The following is a 24,631-nucleotide window of genomic DNA, read 5'->3' as shown; positions in this document are numbered from 1 at the left end:
TACTGATGAGCAGCTGAAACAAAGACAATAGGCCAGGTGATGAGGTACTGATTACACACTGAATAATGGGATCTCTCCTGCTCTCATTGAAGCCAGGGGCAGAAGAATAATTACCAAAATACAGATTGCCCCTGGATGTTAGCTATATCTTGTGGTTTTTTTCTTCTTAAAACTGCATTGTTGGTTAAGGGCTTGTAAGTAAGCATTTCACTGTTGTATTCGGCGCATGTGACAAATGAAAATGTATTTGATTTGTGTCACTGAGCTCAAAAATTCCTTTATGGTCTATAACCAACCAGGCACAGGATCTGTATGTTGCATTTACCAAACCAAACCAAATCAATAAGTGGCGGCAGATAGCCTAGTGGTTAGAGTGTTGGACCAGTAACCGAAAGGTTGGTGGATCGAATCCCCGAGCTGACAAGGTAAAAATCTGTTGTTCTGCCACTGAACAAGGCAGTTAACCCACCATTCCTAGGCTGTCCCTGACTTGCCTAGTTAAAACCACAAGATATAGCTAACATCCAGGGGTAATCTGTATTTTGGTAATTATTCCTCTGCCCCTGGCTTCAATGAGAGCAGGAGAGATCCCATTATTCAGTGTATAATCAGTACCTCATCACCTGGCCTATTGTCTTTGTTTCAGCTGCTCATCAGTAACGGAGCTCCATACTTGGCCAGATGGGTCAATTTATAATATAAGGCAGGGTTGGAATGAGAAGAACCCAAGATTGACCTTCTCCTTCAAATACTTGTGTTAATTAGTTTGAGTTCCATTGTGGAATTGGCATAATGTTCCTTAATCTTGATATGTGTCTTTAAAAAAACATAAAAAAAAAAAAAAAAATTTTATCAATAATGTTTAGCCTGGCGCTATTCATTAATACAACTATTCGTCAATGCCAGCCTATAGATTAAGTTGACAACTGGGCAGAAGTGAGATTGTGTCAGTGAAATTACCCCTACTGGACCTTGGTGCCCCAGTTGCTGGTGGAATGACATGGGTGGCAGTAAAGGGCGCTTTCAACAGAATGGTGGGGTGTACTATGACTAATTATTGCCCCTGCTGGACTACTATGTTGAAATGTTGAAATATGGAGGGTATATTTGGTATGTAAATACATGCTGTATGCCTAAATACTTAAATACTGTGTGTTTTTTACTTTCCCACCCAATCCTAGGGATAGTTACAATTCAACTGTTTATGCATTTATCTCTGAAGACACATGCCCTCTCACTCCATAGACTCGAGGGACCCTGATCACAATTCCAAAATTACTGAGGAGGAAGGGGTGGAGCAAGTGAAACAGAGAGAGAAAATTGGAAACAGATGACAAGAAGAGGGCATGAGACAAAGTATCAGAAAAGGGTTAAGACAGAAAGAAGGAGAAAGAAGGAACAAGACCCAAACATTTATTTTTTTACATAGGAATTTGGAAGGCATAGTGCTTTTAGAAGACGTTTTGATGTTTCTTTGTCATTTTGGAGTTCACTTTTAAATTCATAGGAAACTTTGATATGCAGAACACAGCCTAAAGGATCAGGACAAGAAGGATATCGGAGAGGACAGCTGGACTGTCACTTTTTCACTCAGTCAAAATGCTTCTCTATTTTATCCTGGACTCTGCTGCAGATTAACTTCTATGCTGACCCTTAGAGCAGCAACTACAGCAACTATACTAATATGTCCAGACCTACATCTGAGACATCAGTCTTGTCCGAGAACATATCCTCTCTGAATCTGGAAAATGCTACAATCTTCAATGGTGAGTGAATAGATGTAAAAAGGTTCTCAACGTGTAATCCTATTTTTAATCTAACTTTACAAGATATGTTAAACAGGTTCCATGATCATGGCTGACAAATATAATGTGGTAACAGCTAACAAAATTCAAAAACAGTGGCAACTATTTCTAAGAGTGGTATTGAATGTTGTCAATTGTTTAAAAAATGGTGTGCATTGAATGCACAGTAGCCTACCTTGAAATGTAAGTCGGTCTTGATTACTGTCTCCAATCGGAATAATACTACTATAATCCAATATGGTCTGCTTTAAAGACAGATAAAGAGTGCAGGGAAGACGCAGAGCAAACTTTTACCTCTCCAGTATTCTAGTCAGATTCAGTATGTTGAATTACTGTAACCGACAAGGTCTCTTGATCTCAAGTGAGCAACAGGTCAGTTAGGATGGGACTGGGTTGGAAAGTCAATGCACTTATTCTCAAGGGGAGGGTGATGATAGAGAGAAAAACTAAATGGATTTCTGTCTTTCATAAAATAAGTTGTATTGTATGACCCTCTATTTCTGAAACTATCTTCCGCCATTGTCGCAACCCCTATTACCAGCCTGTTCAACCTCTCTTTCATATCGTCTGAGATCCCCAAGGATTGGAAAGCTGCCCCAGTCATCCCCCTCTTCAAAGGGGGAGACACCCTGGACCCAAACTGTTACAGACCTATATCCATCCTGCCCTGCCTATCGAAGGTCTTCGAAAGCCTGGTCAACAAACAGATCACTGACCATCTCGAATCCCACCATACCTTCTCCGCTGTGCAATCTGGTTTCCGAGCCGGTCACGGGTGCACCTCAGCCACGCTTAAGGTACTAAACGATATCATAACCGCCATCGATAAAAGACAGTACTGTGCAGCCCTCTTCATCGACCTGGCCAAGGCTTTCGACTCTGTCAAACACCATATTCTTATAGACTCAGTAGCCTCGGTTTTTCTAATGACTGCCTTGCCTGGTTCACCAACTACTTTGCAGACAGAGTTCAGTGTGTCAAATCGGAGGGCATGTTGTCCGGTCCTCTGGCAGTCTCTATGGGGGTGCCACAGGGTTCAATTCTCGGGCCGACTCTTTTGTCTGTATATATCAATGATGTTGCTCTTGCTGCGGGTGATTCCCTGATTCACCTCTACGCAGACGACACCATTCTGTATACTTCTGGCCCTTCCTTGGACACTGTGCTATCTAACCTCCAAATGAGCTTCAATGCCAATGGCCTCCAACTGCTCTTAAACGCTAGTAAAACCAAATGCATGCTTTTCAACCGTTCGCTGCCTGCCAAGAAAGTCATTGGTCACTATCTTCCTCCTCCTGTGCACTGAAACCACTGAAGTCATCTCCTTCGGTGTCGGAGTTGAATAGCCTCAGAATTGCTTCATCCAATGTTGGATCGTTTTCATTGTCACTCTCGTCACTTTCATCCGGAGGCAAATTCCCCGCTGAGCTCATGCTGCCCACTTCAACATGCAGCAGTCCAGCCTTTCTAAACCCGTTGATGATAGTGGATATTTCCTTTTCCAACAGCCAGATCGATCGCCTTCAACTTGAAAGCTGCATCATATGCATTTCTCCGTGTCTTTGCCATGATGAGGGTGACAAAATGACTACCGTAATCAGAATGATGGGAAGTTTGAGCGCACTCGATTTACGTCACATTATGTGACGGTGCTAATTTTTTTGGCGGCATGAATCTTGTGAAAGCGGGAAAAAAACATAAATTAGCCGCGTCATTGTATAAGCCGCGAGGATCAAAGCGTGGGAAAAAAGTAGCGGCTTATAGTCCGGAAATTACGGTACCTAGGTGTCTGGCTAGACTGTAAACTCTCCTTCCAGACTCATATCAAACATCTCCAATCTAAAATCAAATCTAGAGTCGGCCTTCTATTCCGCAACAAAGCCTCCTTCACTCACGCCGCCAAACTTACCCTAGTAAAACTGACTATCCTACCGATCCTCGACTTCGGCGATGTCATCTACAAAATAGCTTCCAATACTCTACTCAGCAAACTGGATGCAGTCTATCACAGTGCCATCCATTTTGTTACTAAAGCACCTTATACCACCCACCACTGCGACCTGTATGCTCTAGTCGGCTGGTCCTCGCTACATATTCGTCGCCAGACCCACTGGCTCCAGGTCATCTACAAGTCCATGCTAGGTAAAGCTCCGCCTTATCTCAGTTCACTGGTCACGATGGCAACACCCACCCGTAGCACGCGCTCCAGCAGGTGTATCTCACTGATCATCCCTAAAGCCAACACCTCATTTGGCCGCCTTTCCTTCCAGTTCTCTGCTGCCTGTGACAGGAACGAATTGCAAGTTGGAGACTTTTATCTCCCTCACCAACTTTAAACATCTGCTATCTGAGCAGCTAACCGATCGCTGCAGCTATACATAGTCTATCGGTAAATAGCCCACCCAATTTACCTACCTCATCCCCATACTGTTTTTATTTATTTACTTTTCTCCTCTTTTGCACACCAGTATATCTTCCTGCACATGACCATCTGATCATTTATCACTCCAGTGTTGATCTGCTAAATTGTAATTATTCGCCTACCTCCTCATGCCTTTTGCACACAATGTATATAGCCTCTTTTTTTTCTTTTTCTCTACTGTGTTATTGACTTGTTAATTGTTTACTCCATGTGTAACTCTGTGTTGTCTGTTCACACTGCTATGCTTTATCTTGGCCAGGTCGCAGTTACAAATGAGAACTTGTTCTCAACTAGCCTACCTGGTTAAATAAAGGTGAAATAAAATAAATTAAAATAAAAACAACGTTGACATCAACAAACCGCTCGCCCACACAACGCTATACACGTGGTCTGCGGTTGTGTGGACAGTTGGACGTACAGCCAAATTCTCTAAAACTACATTGGAGGTGGCTTATGGTAGAGAAATGAACATTCAATTATCTGGCAACAGCTCAGTTGGACATTTCTGCAGTCACCATGCCAATTACACGCTCCCTCAAAACTGTGGCATTGTGTTGTGACAAAACCGCACATTTTAGACTGGCCTTTTATTGTCCCCAACACAAGGTGCACCTGCTTAATGATCATGTTGTTTAATCAGCTTCTTGATATTTACCACACCTGCACCTGTCAGGTGGATTGAATATCTTGGCAAAGGAGAAATGCGCACTAACAGGGATGTAAACTAATTTGTGCAAAACATTTGAGAGAAATACGTTTTTTGTGCATATGGAGAATTTCTGGGATCTTTTATTTCAGCTCGTGAATCATGGGACCAACACTTGCGCTTATATATTTGTTCAGTGTATAATAAGCTACATAGAATTGGCCCCCACACTCTCAGTCTATGGGGGACCGGCAGCATACATCTGTCTGTTAGCTATCTATTATAGCACTATTCCCCAGAGCCAAAGAGACATCTCAGATGCAGTGAGGGCAGCCAGAGGAGTTGTTAAGGAGTATTTCTGTCTGTAATAAATCCCTTTTGTGGGGAAAAACTCCTTCCGAATGGCTGGGCCTGGCTCCCCAGTGGGTGGGCTTGGCTGCCAACTGGGTGGGCTTATGCCCTCGAAGGTCCACCCATGGCTGCGCCCCTGCCCATTTATGTGAAATCGATAGATTAGGGCCGAATGAATTTATTTCAATTGACTGGTTTCCTTATATGAACTGTAACTCAGTAAAAATCTTTGAAATTGTTGCGTTTTATTTTTTTGTTCAGTATACACTAAAGTTTTAGAACACCTACTCATTTAAGGGTTTTTCTTTATTTTGACTATTTTATACAGTGAAGACATCAAAACGATGAAATAACACATATGGAATCATGTAGTAACCGAAAACTGTTAAACAAATCAAAATATATTTTATATTTGAAATTCTTCAAAGTAGCCACCCTTTGCCTTGATGAAAGGCCGAAACACCCTAGGAACCAAAGGTACACTACTGACGATGCGCTCCCCAAATTTCACCAGGCTCACTGTTCATTAACTCTTGGAAGTGCTTGCACAAAGGATAGTAACATCTCATCCTGTGTTCTTGGAATCTATATTTGAAATTCTTCAAAGTAGCCACCCTTTGCCTTGATGACAGCTTTGCACACTCTTGGTATTCTCTCAAACAGCGTCACATGGAATTCTTTTCCAAGAGACTTGAAGGAGTTCCCACATATGCTGAGCACTTGTTGGCTGCTTTTCCTTCAGTCTGCCGTCCGACTCATCCCAAACCATCTCAATTTGGTTGAGGTCGGGGGATTGTGGAGGCCAGGTCATCTGATGCAGCACTCCATCACTCTCCTTCTTGGTCAAATAGCCCTTACACAGCCTGGAAATGTGTTGGGTCATTGTCCTGTGGAAAAACAAGTGATAGTCTCACTAAGCCCAAACCAGATGGGATGGCGTATCGTTGCAGAATACTGTGGTAGCCATGCTGGATAAGTGTGCCTTGAATTCTAAATAAATCAGACAGTGTCAACAGCAAAGCACCCCCACACCATAACACCTCCTCCTCCATGCTTTATGGTGTGAAATACACATATGGAGATCATCCGTTCACCCATACCGCATCTCACAAAGACACAGTGGTTGGAAACAAATATCTCCAATTTGGACTCCAGACCAAAGGACAGATTTCCACCAGTCTAATGTCCATTGATCGTGTTTCTTGGTCCAAGCAAGTCTCTTCTTATTATTGGTGTTTAGTAGTGGTTTCCTTGCAGCAATTCAACCATCAAGGCCTAATTCACACAGTCTCCTCTGAACAGTTGATGTTGAGATGTGTCTGTTACTAGAACTCTGTGAAGCATTTATTTGGGCTGCAGTTTCTGAGGCTGGTAAAGTCAGTTAAGAACAAATTCTTATTTTCAATGACAGCCTAGGAACAGTGGGTTAACTGCCTGTTCAGGGGCAGAACAACAGATTTTGTACCTTGTCAGCTCGGGGATATGAACTTGCAACCTTTCAGTTACTAGTCCAATGCTCTAACCACTAGGCTACCCTGCCGCATGCAGCACTGAGGTCCATGACTGTTTACAGTTTTTGTTTTGCCACTTATGTATGACATAATATATATTTTTATTCATACAATGGAAACATTATACCAAGCCTTTATAACGTTGATCCTTCTGGTGATGATAACCCTTAGTGGAAAGGTTCCCAAACATGGTGTTATTGTGATCTCTAGTGGTAGACTGGAATAATGCAGGTGAGTTGATCTCGCTGATGGCTCATAAAAAAGCGCTGAAAAAATAACATATCTCTCTCTGTTCAGGTTAGACAATTACTAGTGGGGTTACCCATTGTTACAACATCCCTAACCCTAACTTCATGTCCACATCCTGGTTCAACCCTAACCCCTTAGCTTCAACCCTAACCCCTTAGCCTCACCCACAACCCCTTAGCTTCAACCCTAACCCCTTAGCTTCAACCCTAACCCCTTAGCTTCAACCACAACCCCTTAGCTTCAACCACAACCCTAACCCCTTAGCTTCAACCACAACCCTAACTTCATGTCCACATCCTGGTTCAACCCTAATCCCTTAGCTTCAACCACAACCCTAACCCCTTAGCTTCAACCACAACCCTAACCCTAACCCTAGCTTTATGTTCACATCCTGGTTCAACCATAACCCTAGCATCAACCACAACCCTAACCCTAGCTTTATGTCCACATCCTGGTTCAACGATAACCCTAGCATCAACCACAACTCTTATCCTAACCATAACCATAGCCCTAAACCTAACCCTAAATACAATGGAAGTACGGCGCAACAATGGGTAATTACAAAACTTGTTAATGTAATTATAATTACACAGTAATAAGGGAAACTGTAATATAAAGTACATTTATTAAGCTACCATCTACACTGTTTTAGGACCGTTCAATATAATATGAAACTTATTCACATTTCATGACAAGGCAATGTGTTGAATTTACCATGAGAGGACTGCATGTGGGCCGAATGGCCAGTAGATGACACTATGAGCCATATATACCTCGTAAGAGAAATCCTTTGAGAGTGATCCTAGTGATTTATTCCCCCTCCACTACTCTCTGTGTCCTGCCTCCTTCTCCCTCCCTCCTGCTCCCTATCCTGTTCTACATCTTTCTCAACTGTTGTAATATGTTTGGGCCTGACTAGCCTCATATGGCATTGTATGGTATGACGTGTTGCACATATGTCTATCATATGTCAGTGTGAAAGGACATGATGACAATGACTATAACCGACTATAACCCCATGTATCCAATCTCTCTCTTTAGGGGCAGCAGGCAGCCTAGTGGTTAGAGCATTGGGCTAGTAACCAAAAGGTCACTGGTTTGAACACCCGAGCCAACAAGGTGAAAAATCTGTTGATGTGCCCTTGAGCAAGGCACTTAACCATAATTAGCTCCAGAGGCACTGTACTACACATTTCACTGCACCTAAGTGGTGTATGTGACAAAAAATGTTTTTTTTGTTATACAACCTCAGCTGCCTTGCTTGCAGCACTGTGGCTGCAAAATCAAGTACAGCCCTCATGTTTGAGGCTGCAATTCAATCACACCTGGGTGTATGCACTTGCTTAAAAATACACTCCGGGATCTTAAGCACAACAAATTCGTATCATATTGCACAAGTTGGATTCGTAACATATCACATTAATTGCAAAAATCACACATCATACATATTGTAAAATGTGTGACATATCACACAAAATGGATGATGTAGTACACAATTAGATGATGTAGTACACAATTTGATGATGTAGTACACAAATATGGGGACCCGTTTTGGCTCCTGAACACCACTTTCAAAACTAGTGGCTGAAATTATACAATAGTTTGAAAGTGCATCTTTAATACAAGCAAGACTTAGACTTAGACTCCCAAAGCTGGAACAACTACAGTGCCTTCAGAAAGTATTCACACCCCTTGACATTTCCACATTTTGTTGTGTTACAGCCTGAATTTAAAATTTATTAAATTTAGATTTTGTGTCACTGATCTACAAACAATACCCATAATGTCAAAGTGGATTTATGTTTCTAGAAATGTTTACAAATGTATTAAAAATGAAAAGCTGAAATGTCTTGAGTCACTAAGTATTCAACCCCTTTGCAATAGCAAAGATAAATAAGTTCAGGAGTAAAAATGTACTTAACAAGTCACATAATAAGTTGCATGGACTCACTCTGTGTGCGATAAGTGTTTAACATGCCTTTTAAATGACTATCCAATCTCTGTACCCGACACATACAATTATCTGTAACGTCCCTCAGTCAAGCAGTGAATTTCAAGCACAGATTTAACCACAAAGACCAGAGGGTTTTCCAATGGTTCGCGAAGAAGGGCAGAAATTGGTAGACGTGTGGTGATTATTTATTTTTTTAAACAGATATTGAATATCCCTTTGAGTATGGTGGTGTTAATAATTACACTTGTATCAATACACCCAATCACTACAAAGATACAGACGCCCTTCCTAACTCATTTGCCGGAGAGGAAGGAAACCGCTCAGGGATTTCACCATGAGCAGTGGTGTAAAGTACTTAAGTAAAAAATACTTGAAAGTACCGCTTAAGTCGTTTTTTGGGGGCATCTGTACTTTATGATTTATATTTTTGACAACTTTTCCTTTTACTTCACTACATTCCTAAAGAAAATTGTGCACCTTTTACTCCATATTTACATTCAAAAGGCAACGAGTACTTTTGGGTGTCAGGGAAAATCCCTGACACCCAAAAGTACTCGTTGCATTTTGAACGCTTATCAAGAGATCATCCCTACTGCCTCTGATCTGGTGGACTCACTAAACAGTGTGAGTGTTGGAGCATGCCCCTGGCTGTCCTAAATAAATAAAAAGACAAGAAAATGGTACCATATGGTTTGCTTAATATAAGAAATTAGAAAGTGTTGATATATTTACTTTTGATAGTTAACTATAGTTTAGTAATTACATTTATTTTACTTTTTAGACTTTTACTCAAGTAGTATTTTACTGGGTGACTTTCACTTTTATTTGAGTCGTTTTCCATTAAGATATCTTTACTTTTACTCAAGTATGGCAATTGGGTACTTTTTGCACGACTGACCATGAGGCCAATTGTGATATTAAAACAGTTACAGAGTTTAATGGCTTCGACAGGAGATAACTGAAGATGGATCAACAACATTGTATTTACTCCACAATGCTAACATAAATGACAGATTTAAAATAAGAAAGCCTGTATAGAATAGACATATTCCAAAACATGCATACTCTTTGCAATAAGGCAAAGTAATACTTCCAAAAACTTGGCAAATAAATAAACTTTTTGTCCTGAATACACATTTGCATGGGGAAAATCTAACACAACACATGACTGAGTACCACTCTTCATATTTTCAAGCATGGTGGTGGCTGCATCATGTTATGGGTATGCTTGTCATTAGCAGGAACTATGGAGTTTTTAGGATAAAAATAAATGGAATAGAGTTAAGCACAAGAAAAATCCTAGAGTAAAACTTCTTTCACCTTTCAGCAGGACAATTACCGGAAACACAAGGCCAAATATACACTGGAGTTGCTTACCAAGACGGCATTGAATGTTCCTGAGTGGCATAGTTACAGTTTTGATTTAAATCGGCTTGAAAATCTATGGCAAGACTTGAAAATGGCTGTCTAGCAATGATCAACAACCAACTTGACAGCTTGAATATTTTTTTAAAGAATAATGGGCAAATATTGTACAATCTAGGTGTGCAAAGCACTTAGAGACTCACAGCTGTAATCGCTGCCAAAAGTGATTATAACATGAATTGATTCAGGGGGCTGAATACTTATCTATTAAAGATAGTGTTTTATTTTCCATTAATATATTTAAAAAATTGACATTAGGGTATTTTGTGTAGTTCATTGACAGAAAACATAAATTAAATCCATTTCAATCCCACTTGTGGAGGAAGTCAAGGGTTGTGAATACTTTCTTAAGGCACTCTATATAGCAGAGAAAGACTTGCAGTCAGTTGTGCCAGAGAAAGAGCAAGTAAGTGTTTTCCTTGGCTCATGAACACTTAGTGGAGGAGATCCAATAGCAGTCAGCACTCCTGGTCAGGTAGACTGATGAGAAATAATAATTAGTAATACAAACCACCTCATTCCCTCCGGGGTGGCTCAATACAAGTACAACTCACCTACAATTTGCCACTGATGTTTGAGGGCATGATAAGAGGGTGTACGTTCACGTTGTCTATATTGAAGGGCCTGAAATGAGAAAAGATGGGCTGGCCGCCAAATGCAGCTGTATTGTTAGTTGCTTACCTTAGCACTGTACTGTATTGGATGTAAATGGCCTGCTGTAGGGCCCTGCATGGCAGTGACACCAGGTCTATAAATAAACCCCAGGCTGAGGATGTGTCCCAAATGTCACCCTGTTACCTATATACAGTAGCGCACTACATTTGATCAGTGACCTATGGGCCCTGGTCAAAAGTAGGACACTACAAAGGGCATAGGGTGCCATTTGGGATGTAGCCTGAGTCCTCCAGGCTGACTGAAGGTCCCTCACACAGCCAGGCAGGCAGGCAGGCAGGGGAAGACAAAGGGTCTACACCAATGACTAATGAGACTGGCTGATCAGTTACCACAGAGGTTGACAGCTAAGGACCCTCTCTGTGGGAGAGGAGAAAAACAGGGAGGTACTGTATGTGACGAGGTGAGCCCAGGAGAGGCAGGTAGAGAGAAACTAGGATCCCTAAAGGAGCTTTCTACACTGTACAGGGAACAACCAACGATGATCAGAGGCTCACATTTAGAGTTGTAGTGCGGTTGAGAGTAGTGTTTAATTTGTCATTAGAGTTGTACATTTCTGGATCAAATCAAATTGTATTGGTCACATACACATGGTTAGCAGATGTTAATGCGAGTGTAGCGAAATGCTTGTGCTTCTAGTTCCGACAGTGCAGTAATATCTAACAAGTAATCTAACAAATTCACAACGACTACCTTATACCCACAATGTAAGGGGATGGAATAAGAATATAAATATATGGATGTGCGATGGCCGTGAAGCATAGGCAAGATGCATAGGCAAGGCCCAACACTCTAACCACTAGGCTACCTGCCACCCCTGAACAACACGTTGAGTTATATGAGTTGAGTAATGTAGGATATGTAAACATTATTCAAGTGGCATTATTTAAAGTGACTAGTGATACCTTTATTAAATCCATTTATTAAAGTGGCCAGTGATTTGAGTCAGTATGTTGGCAGCAGCCTCTCTATGTTATTGATGGCTGTTTAACAGTCTGATGGCCTTGAGATAGAAGCTGTTTTTCAGTCTCTCGGTCCCAGCTTTGATGCACCTATACTGACCTTGCCTTCTGGATGATAGCGGGGTGAACAGGCAGTGGCTCGGCTGGTTGTTGTCCTTGATGATCTTTTTGGCCTTCATGTGACATCGGGTGCTGTAGGTGTCCTGGAGGACAGGTAATTTGCCCCCGGTGATGTGTTGTGCAAACCATACTACCTCTGGAGAGCCTTGCGGTTGAGGGCGGCGCAGTTGCCGTACCAGGCAGTGATACAGCCCGACAGGATGCTCTCAATTGTGCATCTGTAAAAGTTTGTGAGTGTTTTAGATGACAAGCCAAATTTCTTCAGCCTCTTGAGGTTGAAGAGGCGCTGTTATACCTTCTTCACCACGCTGTCTGTGTGGGTGGACCCTTTTAGTTTGTCAGTGATGTGTATGCCGAGGAGCATAAAACTTTCTACCTTCTCCACTACTGTCCCGTCGATGTGGATAGGGGGGGTGCTCCCTCTGCTGTTTCCTGAAGTCCACAATCATCTCCTTTGTTTTGTGGACGTTGAGTGAGAGGTTATTTTCCTGGCACCACACTCCAAGGGCCCTCACCTCCTCCCTGTAGGGTGTCTCGTCGTTGTTGGTAATAAAGCCTACTACTGTTGTGTCATCTGCAAACATGATGATTGAGTTGGAGGCGTGCATGGCCACACAGTCATGGGTGGACAGGGAGTACAGGAGATGACTGAGAATACACCCTTGTGGTGCCCCAGTGTTGCGGATCAGCGGGGTGGAGATGTTGTTTCCTACCTTCACCACCTGGGGGCGGCCCCTCAGAAAGTTCAGACCCAGTTGCACAGGGCGGGGTCAAGACCCAGGGTCTCAAGCTTAATGATGAGTTTGGAGGGTACTATGGTGTTCAATGCTGAGCTGTAGTTAATGAACAGCATTCATACATAGGTATTCCTCTTGTCCAGATGGGATAGGGCAGGGTGCAGTGTGATGGCGATTGCATAATCTGTGGCCTATTGGGGCATTAAGCAAATTGGAGTGGGTCTAGGGTATCAGGTAGGGTGGAGGCGATATGATCTTTGACTAGTCTCTCAAAGTTCTTCATGATGACAGAAGTGAGTGCTATGGGGCGATAGTCATTTAGTTCAGTTACCTTAGCTTTCTTGGGAACAGGAACAATGGTGGCCATCTTGAAGCATGTGGGAACAGCAGACTGGGATAGGGATTGATTGAATATGTCCGTAAACACACCAGCCAGCTGGTCTGCGCATGCTCTGAGGACGCGTCTAGGGATGCCGTCTGGGCCGGCAGCGCTGCGAGGGTTAACACGTCTAAACATTTTACTCACGTCGGCCATGGAGAAGGAGAGCCTGCAGACTTTGGTAGCGGCCCGTGTCGGTGGCACTGTATTGTCTTCAAAGCGGGCAAAGAAGTTGTTTAATTTGTCTGGGAGCAAGACATCGATGTCCGCAACGGGGCTGGTTTTCTTTTTGTAATCTGTGATTGTCTGAAGACCCTGCCACATACGTCTCGTGTTTGAGTCGTTCAATTGCGGCTCTACTTTGTCTCTATACTGACGCTTGCTTGTTTGATTGCCTTGCAGAGGGAATAACTACACTTTTTGGATTCGGATGTTTCCAGTTGCCTTGCCATGATTAAATGCGGTGGTTCGTGTTTTCAGTTTCAGTTTTGCTAAACCATCAATCTACGGTTTCTGGTTAGGGAAGGTTTTAATGGTCACAGTAGGTCCAACATCTCCAATGCACTTCCTAAAAAACTCACTTACCTAGTCAGCGCATACGTCAATGTTGTTGTCTGAGGCTACCCGGAACATATCCCAGTCCACGTGATTGAAGCAATCTTGAAGCGTGGTATCCGATTGGTCAGACCAGCATTGGATAGACTTAAGCACTGGCGCTTCCTGTTTTAACTTTCTGCCTATAGGAGAGGAGCAACAATATAGAGGCATGCTCAGATTTTCCGAAGGGAGGGCGGGGGAGGGCCTTGTATGCATCACGGAAGTTAGAGTAGCAGTGGTCTAGTTCTTTGCTTGAGCGGGTACTACAATCAATGTGCTTGTAGAATTTAGGTAGCCTTGTTCTCAAATTAGCCTTGTTTAAATCTCCAGCTACAATAAATGCAGCCTCAGGATATATGGTTTTCAGTTTACATAGAGTCCAGTGAAGTTCTTTCAGGGCCGTCGAGGGATTTGCTTGGGGGGGATATACACGGCTGTGACTATAATCAAAGAGAATTCTCTTGGGAGGTAATGAGGTCAGCATTTGATTGTAAGGAATGAGGTCAGCATTTGATTGTAAGGAATTCTAGGTCAGGTGAACAAAAGGACTTGAGTTCCTGTATGTTGTTATGATTACACCATGAGTCGTTAATCATGAGGCATACACCCCCGCCCTTCTTCTTACCAGAGAGATGTTTATTTCTGTTGGTGCGACACATGAAATAATCCGGTGGATGTACCGACTCTCTCACTGATATCCCGAGTGAGCCATGTTTCCGTGAAACAGAGAATGTTACCATCTCATGTTTCTCTGGAAGGCAACTTGTGCCCTAATTTCATCCTCCATGTTGTCTAAAGACTGGACAATGGCAACTAATATACTAAGAAGCGGTGGATGGTGTGCTCGCCTTCTAAGTCGGACCAGGAGGCCGCTCCATCTGCCTCTCCTGTGGCGACAACGTTGTTTTGGGTTGGCCTCTGAGATAAGATCCAAAGTCCAGGGTGGAGGTCCAAACAAAGGATCCGCTTCGGGAAAGTCGTATTCCTGGTCGTAATGTTCTTAAGTTGACGTAGCTCTTATATCAAATAGTTCTTCCTGGCTGTATGTAATAACACTTAAGATTTTCTGGGCTAACAATGTAAGAAATAATACATTAAAAAGCGAATTACTGCATAGTTTCGTAAGGACTTGAGGCGAGGCGACCATCTCTGTCGGCGCCATCTTTTTGGGGGCGATATACTGAAGAGTTTGTGTAAAAGGGAAAATGTAGTTGTCTGTAAAGTCTTGTCTCTGGATTGGGTTTCCAGGTTATGGTATGGAGCCAGACGATGATCTGAGAGACATGAGATCAGGGCTCAGGGTGGACAGCTGAACCTCACATTCTTTACCGGAGTCAAACTCACTAGCCTGTCCCACCATCTGTACCCCGCCACACTTTCCCCACCATCCACATACTCTACCCCATGCAGAAGGATCAATTGACTTTAAACATAGCTTGGGACCATTGGATATTACAATTAACAACATTATTTGATCATAAATTGAAAATACATCAATGGCCTCTACCTAAATGCACATGGCTGAATTCCAAGAAAACAACAACTGCTCTCAGGTAAAAATACATAAATATAAACATTTATATACATGACATACATTATATACAAAGGCACAAAAAGTAATGTATTTATTTTGACTGCATCATGAGTGAAATCCTTAAGAATTGGGCATGAGTGCATGGATAACCTCCAACACCTGAAGAGACAGTGTCCACTGGTGCCATTTGTTGTTGTTTAAATATTGACTGACACCCAATGATGCCACTAAGATTCCTGATGAGATGTTTCCATTTGCTCTGTTTAGCTTTGTAGACTTTGATAAGGTCCACGCTTCCATTGGAGCTGGGGGTTAATGCTGTTGTGGCCGGGACAGGCGTCTGGACCACTTCTGTTGCCCAATTTCCAGCCCAATTCAGGGGGACAAAGGGAGAGTAGGCGCCTGGTAGTCCATGAGCACTCTCCATCATGTTGGGCTCTCAGTAAGAGACATGGAGACAATGCATTCAGAGGGCAGGGGGCAGGGGCACACAGAGGCTGGGGTGGAGGCAGAGAAATTGAGCCTGCCCTGGGGAGCAGGGTGTCCTTCTCCCCAGAGAGTACAGGCACCAGAGGCTGTGCGAGAGGCAGATTGCAGATCAATGAGAGAGAGGAGGAGTGGGTGTGAACCCGCATCTGTTTAATAAATCACTATGGAATCTGGGGTCTGTGGAGGCTCGGTGGCAGACAGTGTTAAAGGGCTGAGCTGCTCTGGATTGTGGATCACAGTGGAAGGCTATCTTCATCATCATCAGCAGTACATGTACTGTAGCAGCAGCAGAATATCATTATCATTTATCATCATCATTATGATTAGAATTCTCTTCAACAGGAGGAGAAGCAGAGATAACTTAGTAAATTATTAAAGTCACAACCATAATAATCCTCATCATTATCCCCTTGATTACAGTTCTGTTGGTCAATAACAACATATGCCTTCTGTGATGTAGTTTTCATCAATTTGTGTTAGCCTACTTAAAGGCAACACATGACATTAATCATTTCAGCCAATTGACAGGCTAGGATTATGTTTATTGAATTACCTATAATTGCTTTTCCATACGGTGTTAGGCCCATATGAGTTGGGGAAACTGACGCCTGCAATTACTGTAAAGATTGACATGGCCGAAACACAGACCTTTAGATTGTGAATCATCTCACGGTCATCTAGCCATGCGTAGCGCAGCAGAAGGATATGAAGGGGCAAGGTCAGAGCCTGCACAGATGTCGCTCCTGTCTCTTTAAGAATACATCCTCGCATTTTAGCTGAGGGCTGTGTACGCAGTTGATTCAGCATGTGCGTCGGGTGCCATTCGTAAAGTGGTGGTCTGTTATTCCAGGCACACATACAGAGATGCGAGCGGGAGCGCAACTTCTCCGACGAAGCTGTCTTGTTTCTATTTTATAGATCAATATATTTACGTATCGATTTCTTGTTTTGCTGAGGACGTTTCGCTACAATATGATTTCATTATGATTTTGCGTGCATAATGTGCGGGGCGAAGTGATGCGGCGTTGTATTTCTTCGGGCAAAATTGTCACGAGGTCCGGAGAGATGTTTTCAAAGAAGTTCTGTGTGGTCATTTTAACCGTTAGAAAAAACATCAGCTGAGCTTGTAGTAAGCACTGTAATTGTTTGCCTTTGATACATTTGGATACTGAATGTGACTGAGGGTTGAAAACCAGTTTGGACATAGACCGACCTGTCACAACGCAAAAATGACCAACTACAAGAATATGGAGACACATACCACGCATGTCTTGCTATTGGCGGTATCAATCATCTGTACCGCCTTGGGTAAGAGAGAAACTACAATATGAACTCTTCCATCTTTTCAACTTTTACGTGTAACCGATGCGTCAAGTACATGTAACTGCCAAAATAAAGGAAACACTTGCGTAAACTAGGTTTACAAGATACATTGAAAGTAGGTGCTTCCACACAGGTTTGGTTCTTGAGTTAATTAAGCAATTAACATCCCAGCATGCTTAGGGTCGTGTATAAAAATGCCCAGTTGCCCATTATTTTGTCTACCACGGCTAGAAGAGATCTGAAACAGGTTCTCAAAGGAGCATAGGGGGGTTTAGTGTGTGTGTGACCAGATCTCAACCCAATTGAACACTCATGGAAGATTCTGGAGTGGCCCTTGAGGCAGTGTTTTCCAACATCATCAAGAAAACACCAAATTATGGAATTTATTGTGGCTGAATGTTTTTATGCCAATGCGCATTGTTTTGGCGGCTTGTGATGTCCCAGCACCCTATTAAGACACTATGCTGATGTTTCCTTTATTTTGGCAGTTACCTGTAGGCTAGGCTAAGGAACAATGTTTTGATTGGGATTAATATTCAATGAAAAGTAATGCAAGCTGTTGATTTCTCTTTATTTTTGTTTTACATTATATTTATCATTTTAAAAGGCTATATCACAAGAATATGCATCACAAGGTTATGCAAATCACTGTAATACACTGCTTTTATCCAAAACATAGCTCTGTAGTGTGGAGTGTATGGAATCACATTTGATTTAAAAACATTATTGTGAGTTATTTTTCATGAGTCCAAATACTTTTTATTTTTTAAATGGAACATTCAATATATTGTAAAGTCCTAAACATATTGAGAGGAAAACAGTAATTAGACAAAATGTTAAATTTGTAAACGAAAACTAATCTAAAGTTATTGCAAGCCAAAAATAAATTATATCAATGATAAAAAAAGGAAACAGAAATTATTTTTCTTTTCAATTGAATATGTTCATGGCACTAGCTAGGTTTCCATTCAATTGGAGACAGATGTTCATGTGAATATTTTAAAATCTGCATAAAAACAATGGCACATTTTCCCAGCAGAGATGTTAACATCAAATTGACTTGTTGCAGATAAAAGGCTGTGTGTGATGACGTAGTGCACATAAAAATACATTTTGCCGTTAAATTCCCATGTACAGAATAACAAATAAGTTAGATGGGTCTCCATCAAGTATTGGCACATGCGCTTTAAAGCTAATTTATCCTTGCTCTTGTAATATAATACAATAATATAATACAGTAATAATGGACGCAATTGTGCATCCTCCGAAGGCTTGTGGCGACCAAATTGAGCTCCGTTCTGCATCGCCATTTCGATCCAAATTTTGTAACAACGTATAGCTACACATTGACATGATTGGGTGACGGTAGGTGGGGACGGGAGGTCCTGTATAACACAAACTCACTTCCTTGACAATGGCTCGGCAAAGTACAAGAAGTGTGACTGCTCTGACTTCTGCGGAGGCTGCATCAAAGTAAATGGGGTATTTAATTTTTTTTAACCAGGCAAGTCAGTTAAGAACAAATTCTTATTTAGAATGATGTCCTACCCCGGCCAAACCCTAACGACACTGGGCCAATTGTGCGCCGCCCTATGGGACTCTCAATCACGGCCGGTTGTGATACAGCCTGGAATCAAACCAGGGTCTGTAGTGACGCCTCTAGCACTTAGATGCAGTGCCTTAGACGGCTGTGCCACCCGGGAGCCCACTCAGGCTTGTAGTAATTATTTTGGTCCGACATGTACTTTACTCACATAAAAAGGTTGGATGGAAACCTGGTTAATTACAAGCAATCTTCTCTGCTTTGTTTGCAACTTTTCCTCACCCATGCTTGCATTTCTCAAGCTCTTCAAATCACATTTCTACGGTTACAATATTTCTTTCCCCAGCGCTTTAATTTTTAAATTTCTCTGTTGGGTTTAGAAGGGAGCGAACTAAATTGGTTACTGTTGGTCAATACATTTTGGAGTGAGAGTTCCACTCCCACAGAACGCATCATCAACGCTGTCATCCTCTACCAAGCTACATCACTTGCTGTACTGCGGAACAGTAGTGAAAGACACTGCCCAGGTGTCGTACTGTCGGCTTGCAGAGCATATGTCGTGTTTAAGACAACTGGGAATACAAATAAATAGAATATTTTCAACTCAGAATTCGAGGTTGGAAACTCTGACTTTCCAACCTGAAGATCACTGATGTCATGATTTTACCTAGTTTTTTTGTGTGTTCCCAGTTGCTCCAATCCCCCCCCCCCCCCCCCCCATTGAGCACTAGACTGTATGTATCACTGTAGCATCCAGATGGTCACTACTAATATTACAAGCTATTTCTCATGTAGGCTGCCATCCTACTCAAAATAAAATCAAGTGGGATGGAACAAATTGACCATAGCTACTGCAGGTGACATGTGACCATACAGCTGAGCAGAGTGTAGGAGGGAGGGTCCAAGGTGTGAGCAGTGTGCAGAAGGGCATGAGACAAAGGAATGTGTCGTATTGGGGAAAGTAATGGAATGTGTTAATTGTAGGGGTGCCCATGGAGCTGGGAATCAGAAATGTCCCGTGCGAGAGAGGCAGGTTTAGGTTTCCAGTGTTTGAGTAGTGTAGAAGTTGTCATATACAGAGGCAGTGAAGATGGGTTAAGGGGGAGGAGTGGTGAGAGTAGTAGAGATATACCAGTACAGGGGGATAGGCCAAAAAGTGATATATGTTTAATTAAGATTGGATTTATAGCAATGGTTATCAACTGTACTGCAGGGATGGAACGGAAGTCGCAGAAAATTGAGGTTGAGATGGCAGCTGCAGAGAGGAATTTAGGTGTGCGAGACTTGACATCAGAAGAGTTACAGGGTGTATTAAGTGGTGATGGCATGAGGTAGGAATAAATACATTGAATAAGTGGAGTAGGGTGGTGTTCATTTTATTTTATATAATTTTGAAATGAGTGTGTGTAGTGTTAGATGGTAGGGTATTTATTTAGTACATTTTTATTTTTCAAGCAAAGTATAAGGAAGTTGTACTCCAGTCTAGTAGGTGGCGGTAATGTAACAAATTGGATGCCAACCGCCATTAAACCTCATAGAAGAAGACCATACAGCTGCCCAGTGGGAAGCACCTCGATGCATCACCGGTGCACTGGTCATTCACACTGTCTCGACGTGCTTCCTGTGAGCAGAAACGTTAGCTAAATAATTGGCATGTTACGGTGAAATACATGGTGATCAATATTACAAGTGAATTATCCCTTTGCCTTGATGACAGCTTTGCACACTCTTGGCATTCTCTCAACCAGCTTCATGAGGTAGTCACCTGGAATGCATTTCAATTAGCAGGTGTGCCTTCTTAAAAGTTCATTTGTAGAATATATTTCCTTCTTAATGCGTTTCAGTGTTGTTACAAGGTAGGGGGGTATATTTGGTGAAAGACCAAGTCCATATTATGGCAAGAACAGCTCAAATAAGCAAAGAGAAATGACAGTCCATTACTTGAAGACATGAAAGTCAGTCAACATGGAACATTTCAAGAACTTTGAATGTTTCTTCAAGTGCCGTCGCAAAAACCATCAAGCGCAATGATGAAACTGGCTCTCATGAGGACTGCCACAGGAAAGGAAGTCCCAGAGTTACCTCTGCTGCAGAGGATAAGTTCTGTAGAGTTACCAGCCTCAGAAATTGCAGCCCAAATAAATGCTTCAAAGAGTTCAAGTAACAGACACACCTCAACATTAACTGTTCAGAGGAGATCGTGTGAATCAGGCCTTCATGGTCGAATTGCTGCAAGGAAACCATCAATAAGGGGCCAAACATGAACAATCGACATTCGACCTGTGGAAATTTGACATTTGGTCTAGAGTCCAAATTTGAGATTTTTGGTTCCAACCGCCTTATCTTTGAGAGACACGGTATGGGTGAACAGATTATCTCCACATGTGTATTTCCCACTGTAAAGCATGGAGGAGGAGGTGTTATGGTGTGGGGGTGCTTTGCTGGTGACATTGTCTGATTTATTTAGAATTCAAGGCACACTTAACTAGCATGGCTACCACAGCGTTCTGCAGCGATACGCCATCCCATCTGGTTTGGGCTTAGTGGGACTATCATTTGTTTTTCAACATGACAATGACTCAACACACCTCCAGGCTCTGTAAGGGCTATTTGACCAAGAAGGAGAGTGATGGAGTGCTGCATCAGATGACCTTTCATCCATAATCCCCTGACCTCAACCAAATCAAGATGGTTTGGGATGAGTCGGACCGCAGACTTAAGGAAAAGCAGCCAACAAGTGCTCAGCATATGTGGGAACTCCTTCAAGACTGCTGGAAAAGCATTCAAGGTGAAGCTGGTTAATAGAATGCCAAGAGTGTGCAAAGCTGTCATCAAGGTAAAGGGTGACTATTTGAAGAATCTCAAATGTAAAATATATTTAGAATTTTTTGGTTACTACATGATTCCATATGTGTTATTTCATAGTTTTGATGTCTTCACTATTATTCTATAATGTACAAAATATAAAAATTTAAGAAAAATCCTTGAATGAGTAGGTGTTCTAAAACTTTTGACCGATATTGTAGTTTGTTTTAGGCTTTCAATACTTTTGATTCATTTTTGCTTACAATATTTGTTTCCTCAATACTTTTTGAACACTATTTTTTATTTATTTTCATTTAAAAATCCCAAAGTTTTGTGACTCATGAAAAATCACTTACAATTCTTTCTTTAATCAAATGTGATGCCATAGGCGTGCGTGTATGTGCATGCTTTCATGCATTTGTGCGTGCCTGTGTGTAATTGACATTCTATCCCCCAGACACCCCTCCCAACAAACTCTTTTTAAGTCGCTGTCAGATCACACTGGTGCCATATGGTATGAAGTGTATGGAGTGAGAGGCTTCACACATCTTGAGTTTTATTATGCATGTTTCCACCAGAAGTATTGTGTTGACACTGACAGGGACTCACATCAGACTCATAGGACATCAATGCAGCTGCCTGAGTCACTGTGAGCATCTATGTCATAGGCTACTGTAGGACCTCAAGAATTCCTATGATCCTTTGAGAGACTGGCAATCCTATGATGAAAGGATAAGTACTATAATATTTGAAAATAATGACCCTGAGACAGGATGATTGATGTCAAAAACATGAACTACTCGGGTACAATTGAAACCACAGTCATGTTTTTTTTAAACAAGCTTTTACTTTAAAGACACATGATAGACACTTGTGTCCTACAGGGGTGCATGTAAGACAATGATGCATCATCATGTTAGCAGCAGTGGTCTTGGTTGACTTTGGTCTCCACTTTTAGAGTCAGTCTCTGAAAACAGCACTACCTTACTTTATTGTGAGAACAGGGCTGTTAATGCATGGTCTCCATTCTCTCTCTGGTGTCCATCAATACGCCAATACTTTCCTAAATTGTTTTTGAACTTGAGTGTTGCATGTGTCCTCCTAAGTCTCTGTTTGATTGCGTGAAAAAGAGGGATCCTCCACAAATTGCATTCGATTGAAGGCAGATTGAGCAAGACAGAGTTGCCAGAGCTAACAACTTAACATATTGATTGCAGTCTCAGCACTTAACTTGCCTCACCAGAGTGTTTCACACGCACAGACTGATCAATCTGATTCAGGTTGGAATTAAATTGTTTTACTCCATGTATCGACAAATCACTGCTATTTCAATGAAGTTAAGTTGAATAAATTCAGAGCACTTGTTGTGCTTGGCGTTATACTAATCCAATGCTAAACACCCTTCTGAAGGCGACAGTTAATGAAATAGCCAACAGAGATATCTGTCCAAATCCTCCTCCCCCTGGTTACTTAGCTAGTGAAACATCATGGCTGCAGGTTCACCCAAAGCCTCTCAGAGCTGCACTTAACTCTCTGGTCTGGATGATGAAACCACAAGAACAGTGTCTGCTCACAGCCTACTACTGTAGTACACAGTCATATCACTGAATAATGTCCTGCTTCTGGGACATGCTGATGACATCACTGAGATGAGTCATGGGCAGTAAGGGCAACTGCCAGGCAAAGGCCCTATCTCAGATGGGAACTATATGAGACTGTAGCACACACACAGACCACTTGATTTTTTTCCACATTTTGTTACATTTTAGAACAAGGTTGTAATGTATTAAATACCCCCCCCCCCCCTCCCACCCTGGCACCATCCCTACAGTGAAGCATGGTGGTGGCAGCATCATGCTGTGGGGATGTTTTTCAGCGGCAGGGACTGGGACACTAGTCAGGATCGAGCGATGGGTGAAGGGAGCAAAGTACAGAGAGATCCTTGATGAAAACTTGCTCCAGAGCGCTCAGGAACTCAGACTGGGGCGAAGCACACAGCCAAGGCAACGCAGGAGTGGCTTCGGGACATGTTTCTAAATGTCCTTGAGTGGCCCAGCCAGAGCCCGGACTTGAACCTGATCGAACATCTCTGGAAAGACCTGAAAATAGCTGTGCAGTGACATTCCCCATCCAACCTGACAGAGCTTTAAAGGATCTGCAGAGAGTAATGGGATAAACTCCCCAAATACAGGTGTGCCAAGCTTGTAGTGTCATACACAAGAAGACACGAGGCTGTAATCACTGCCTAAGGTGCTTCAGCAAAGTACTGAGTAAAGGGTCTAAATACTTATGTAAATATAATTATGGGGTGTTGTGTGTAGATGGATACAAAAAAATACATATTTAGAATTAGGCTGTAACGTAGCAAAATGTGGACAAAGTCCAGAGCGCCTGAATACTTTCCGAATGCACTGTAACATACGAGTCAATGGAACACTACAAGTTTAAGACTGAGAACATTACTTGAGTGTGCCCTTCAAAGACCATTTGACAGCGTGCCAAGAGTAACCAAACTTTTTTCCTTATGACTCTCGAATGCTTCTCAAGGGCTTTTGGGTCCATTGCATTATGTAAATGATACAAGAAGTGAAATCTTAATGAATAAATCTCAGTGGATAGCAACCAGCCCCCAAGGTAAGCAGCCCCTACAAATTTGTGTGGTGGTGGCCAAATGTATCCTTGTTTGCCAGCTACATTATTACCCAACAGGTACACTCTGTCTCTCCTGATTTTTGTATACTGCGAAAAATATAGGAAACAGGGTCTGCGGTGTAGCATCTCTGTTTTGAGGAGTGTTGTGTTCCCAGCGCCGACCTAGAGGGGTACTCTTACCCTGAACAACAACAGGATTTGAAGTGAAGCAGGACGTAGTTCTCCCTCTGGTTTTGTTGTTTTCACACCATGTTAGCATGACGGGGGTACACTTCTGCCCTTGGGGAAGAAAGACACTGACGCATCCTTAATATTTGTAAATATTAATTAATGAAAGAAGCCCAATTACGTAATGTCATAGCTAGAAGCCATATGCCAAATATAGCCTTGATCAACAGGGCTGTAAAGATGGGGCTTGATCTTCCCCTAAGCTATTCTCCTGCTAACTCTGCCTG

The 24,631-nt window shown here is 42.3% G+C and overlaps 1 protein-coding gene across 4 annotated transcripts in view; it reads left to right on the top strand.

Annotated features, from left to right (window-relative positions):
* Positions 1 to 16,632: 16,632 nt before the first annotated feature.
* The window catches only part of LOC109909157 (roundabout homolog 2), a 60,252-nt gene continuing 52,253 nt past the window's right edge, over positions 16,633 to 24,631 (top strand). For 2 of the 4 annotated variants that reach the window (XM_031795683.1, XM_020508117.2), the window contains exon 1: positions 16,645 to 17,161. In XM_031795683.1, coding sequence (XP_031651543.1) covers positions 17,083 to 17,161 — 79 coding nt within the window. In that variant the 5' untranslated portion in view covers positions 16,645 to 17,082. Of the gene's footprint in view, positions 17,162 to 24,631 lie in introns of all 4 variants that reach the window. The other 2 variants (XM_020508116.2, XM_020508118.2) reach the window with 2 other exon arrangements.

Source organism: Oncorhynchus kisutch, linkage group LG18 (assembly GCF_002021735.2).
Source record: "Oncorhynchus kisutch isolate 150728-3 linkage group LG18, Okis_V2, whole genome shotgun sequence".
Taxonomy (NCBI): Eukaryota; Metazoa; Chordata; class Actinopteri; order Salmoniformes; family Salmonidae; genus Oncorhynchus; species Oncorhynchus kisutch.
The sequence above is the reverse complement of the archived record's forward strand: the minus strand, read 5'-3'. Positions and strand labels throughout refer to the sequence as shown.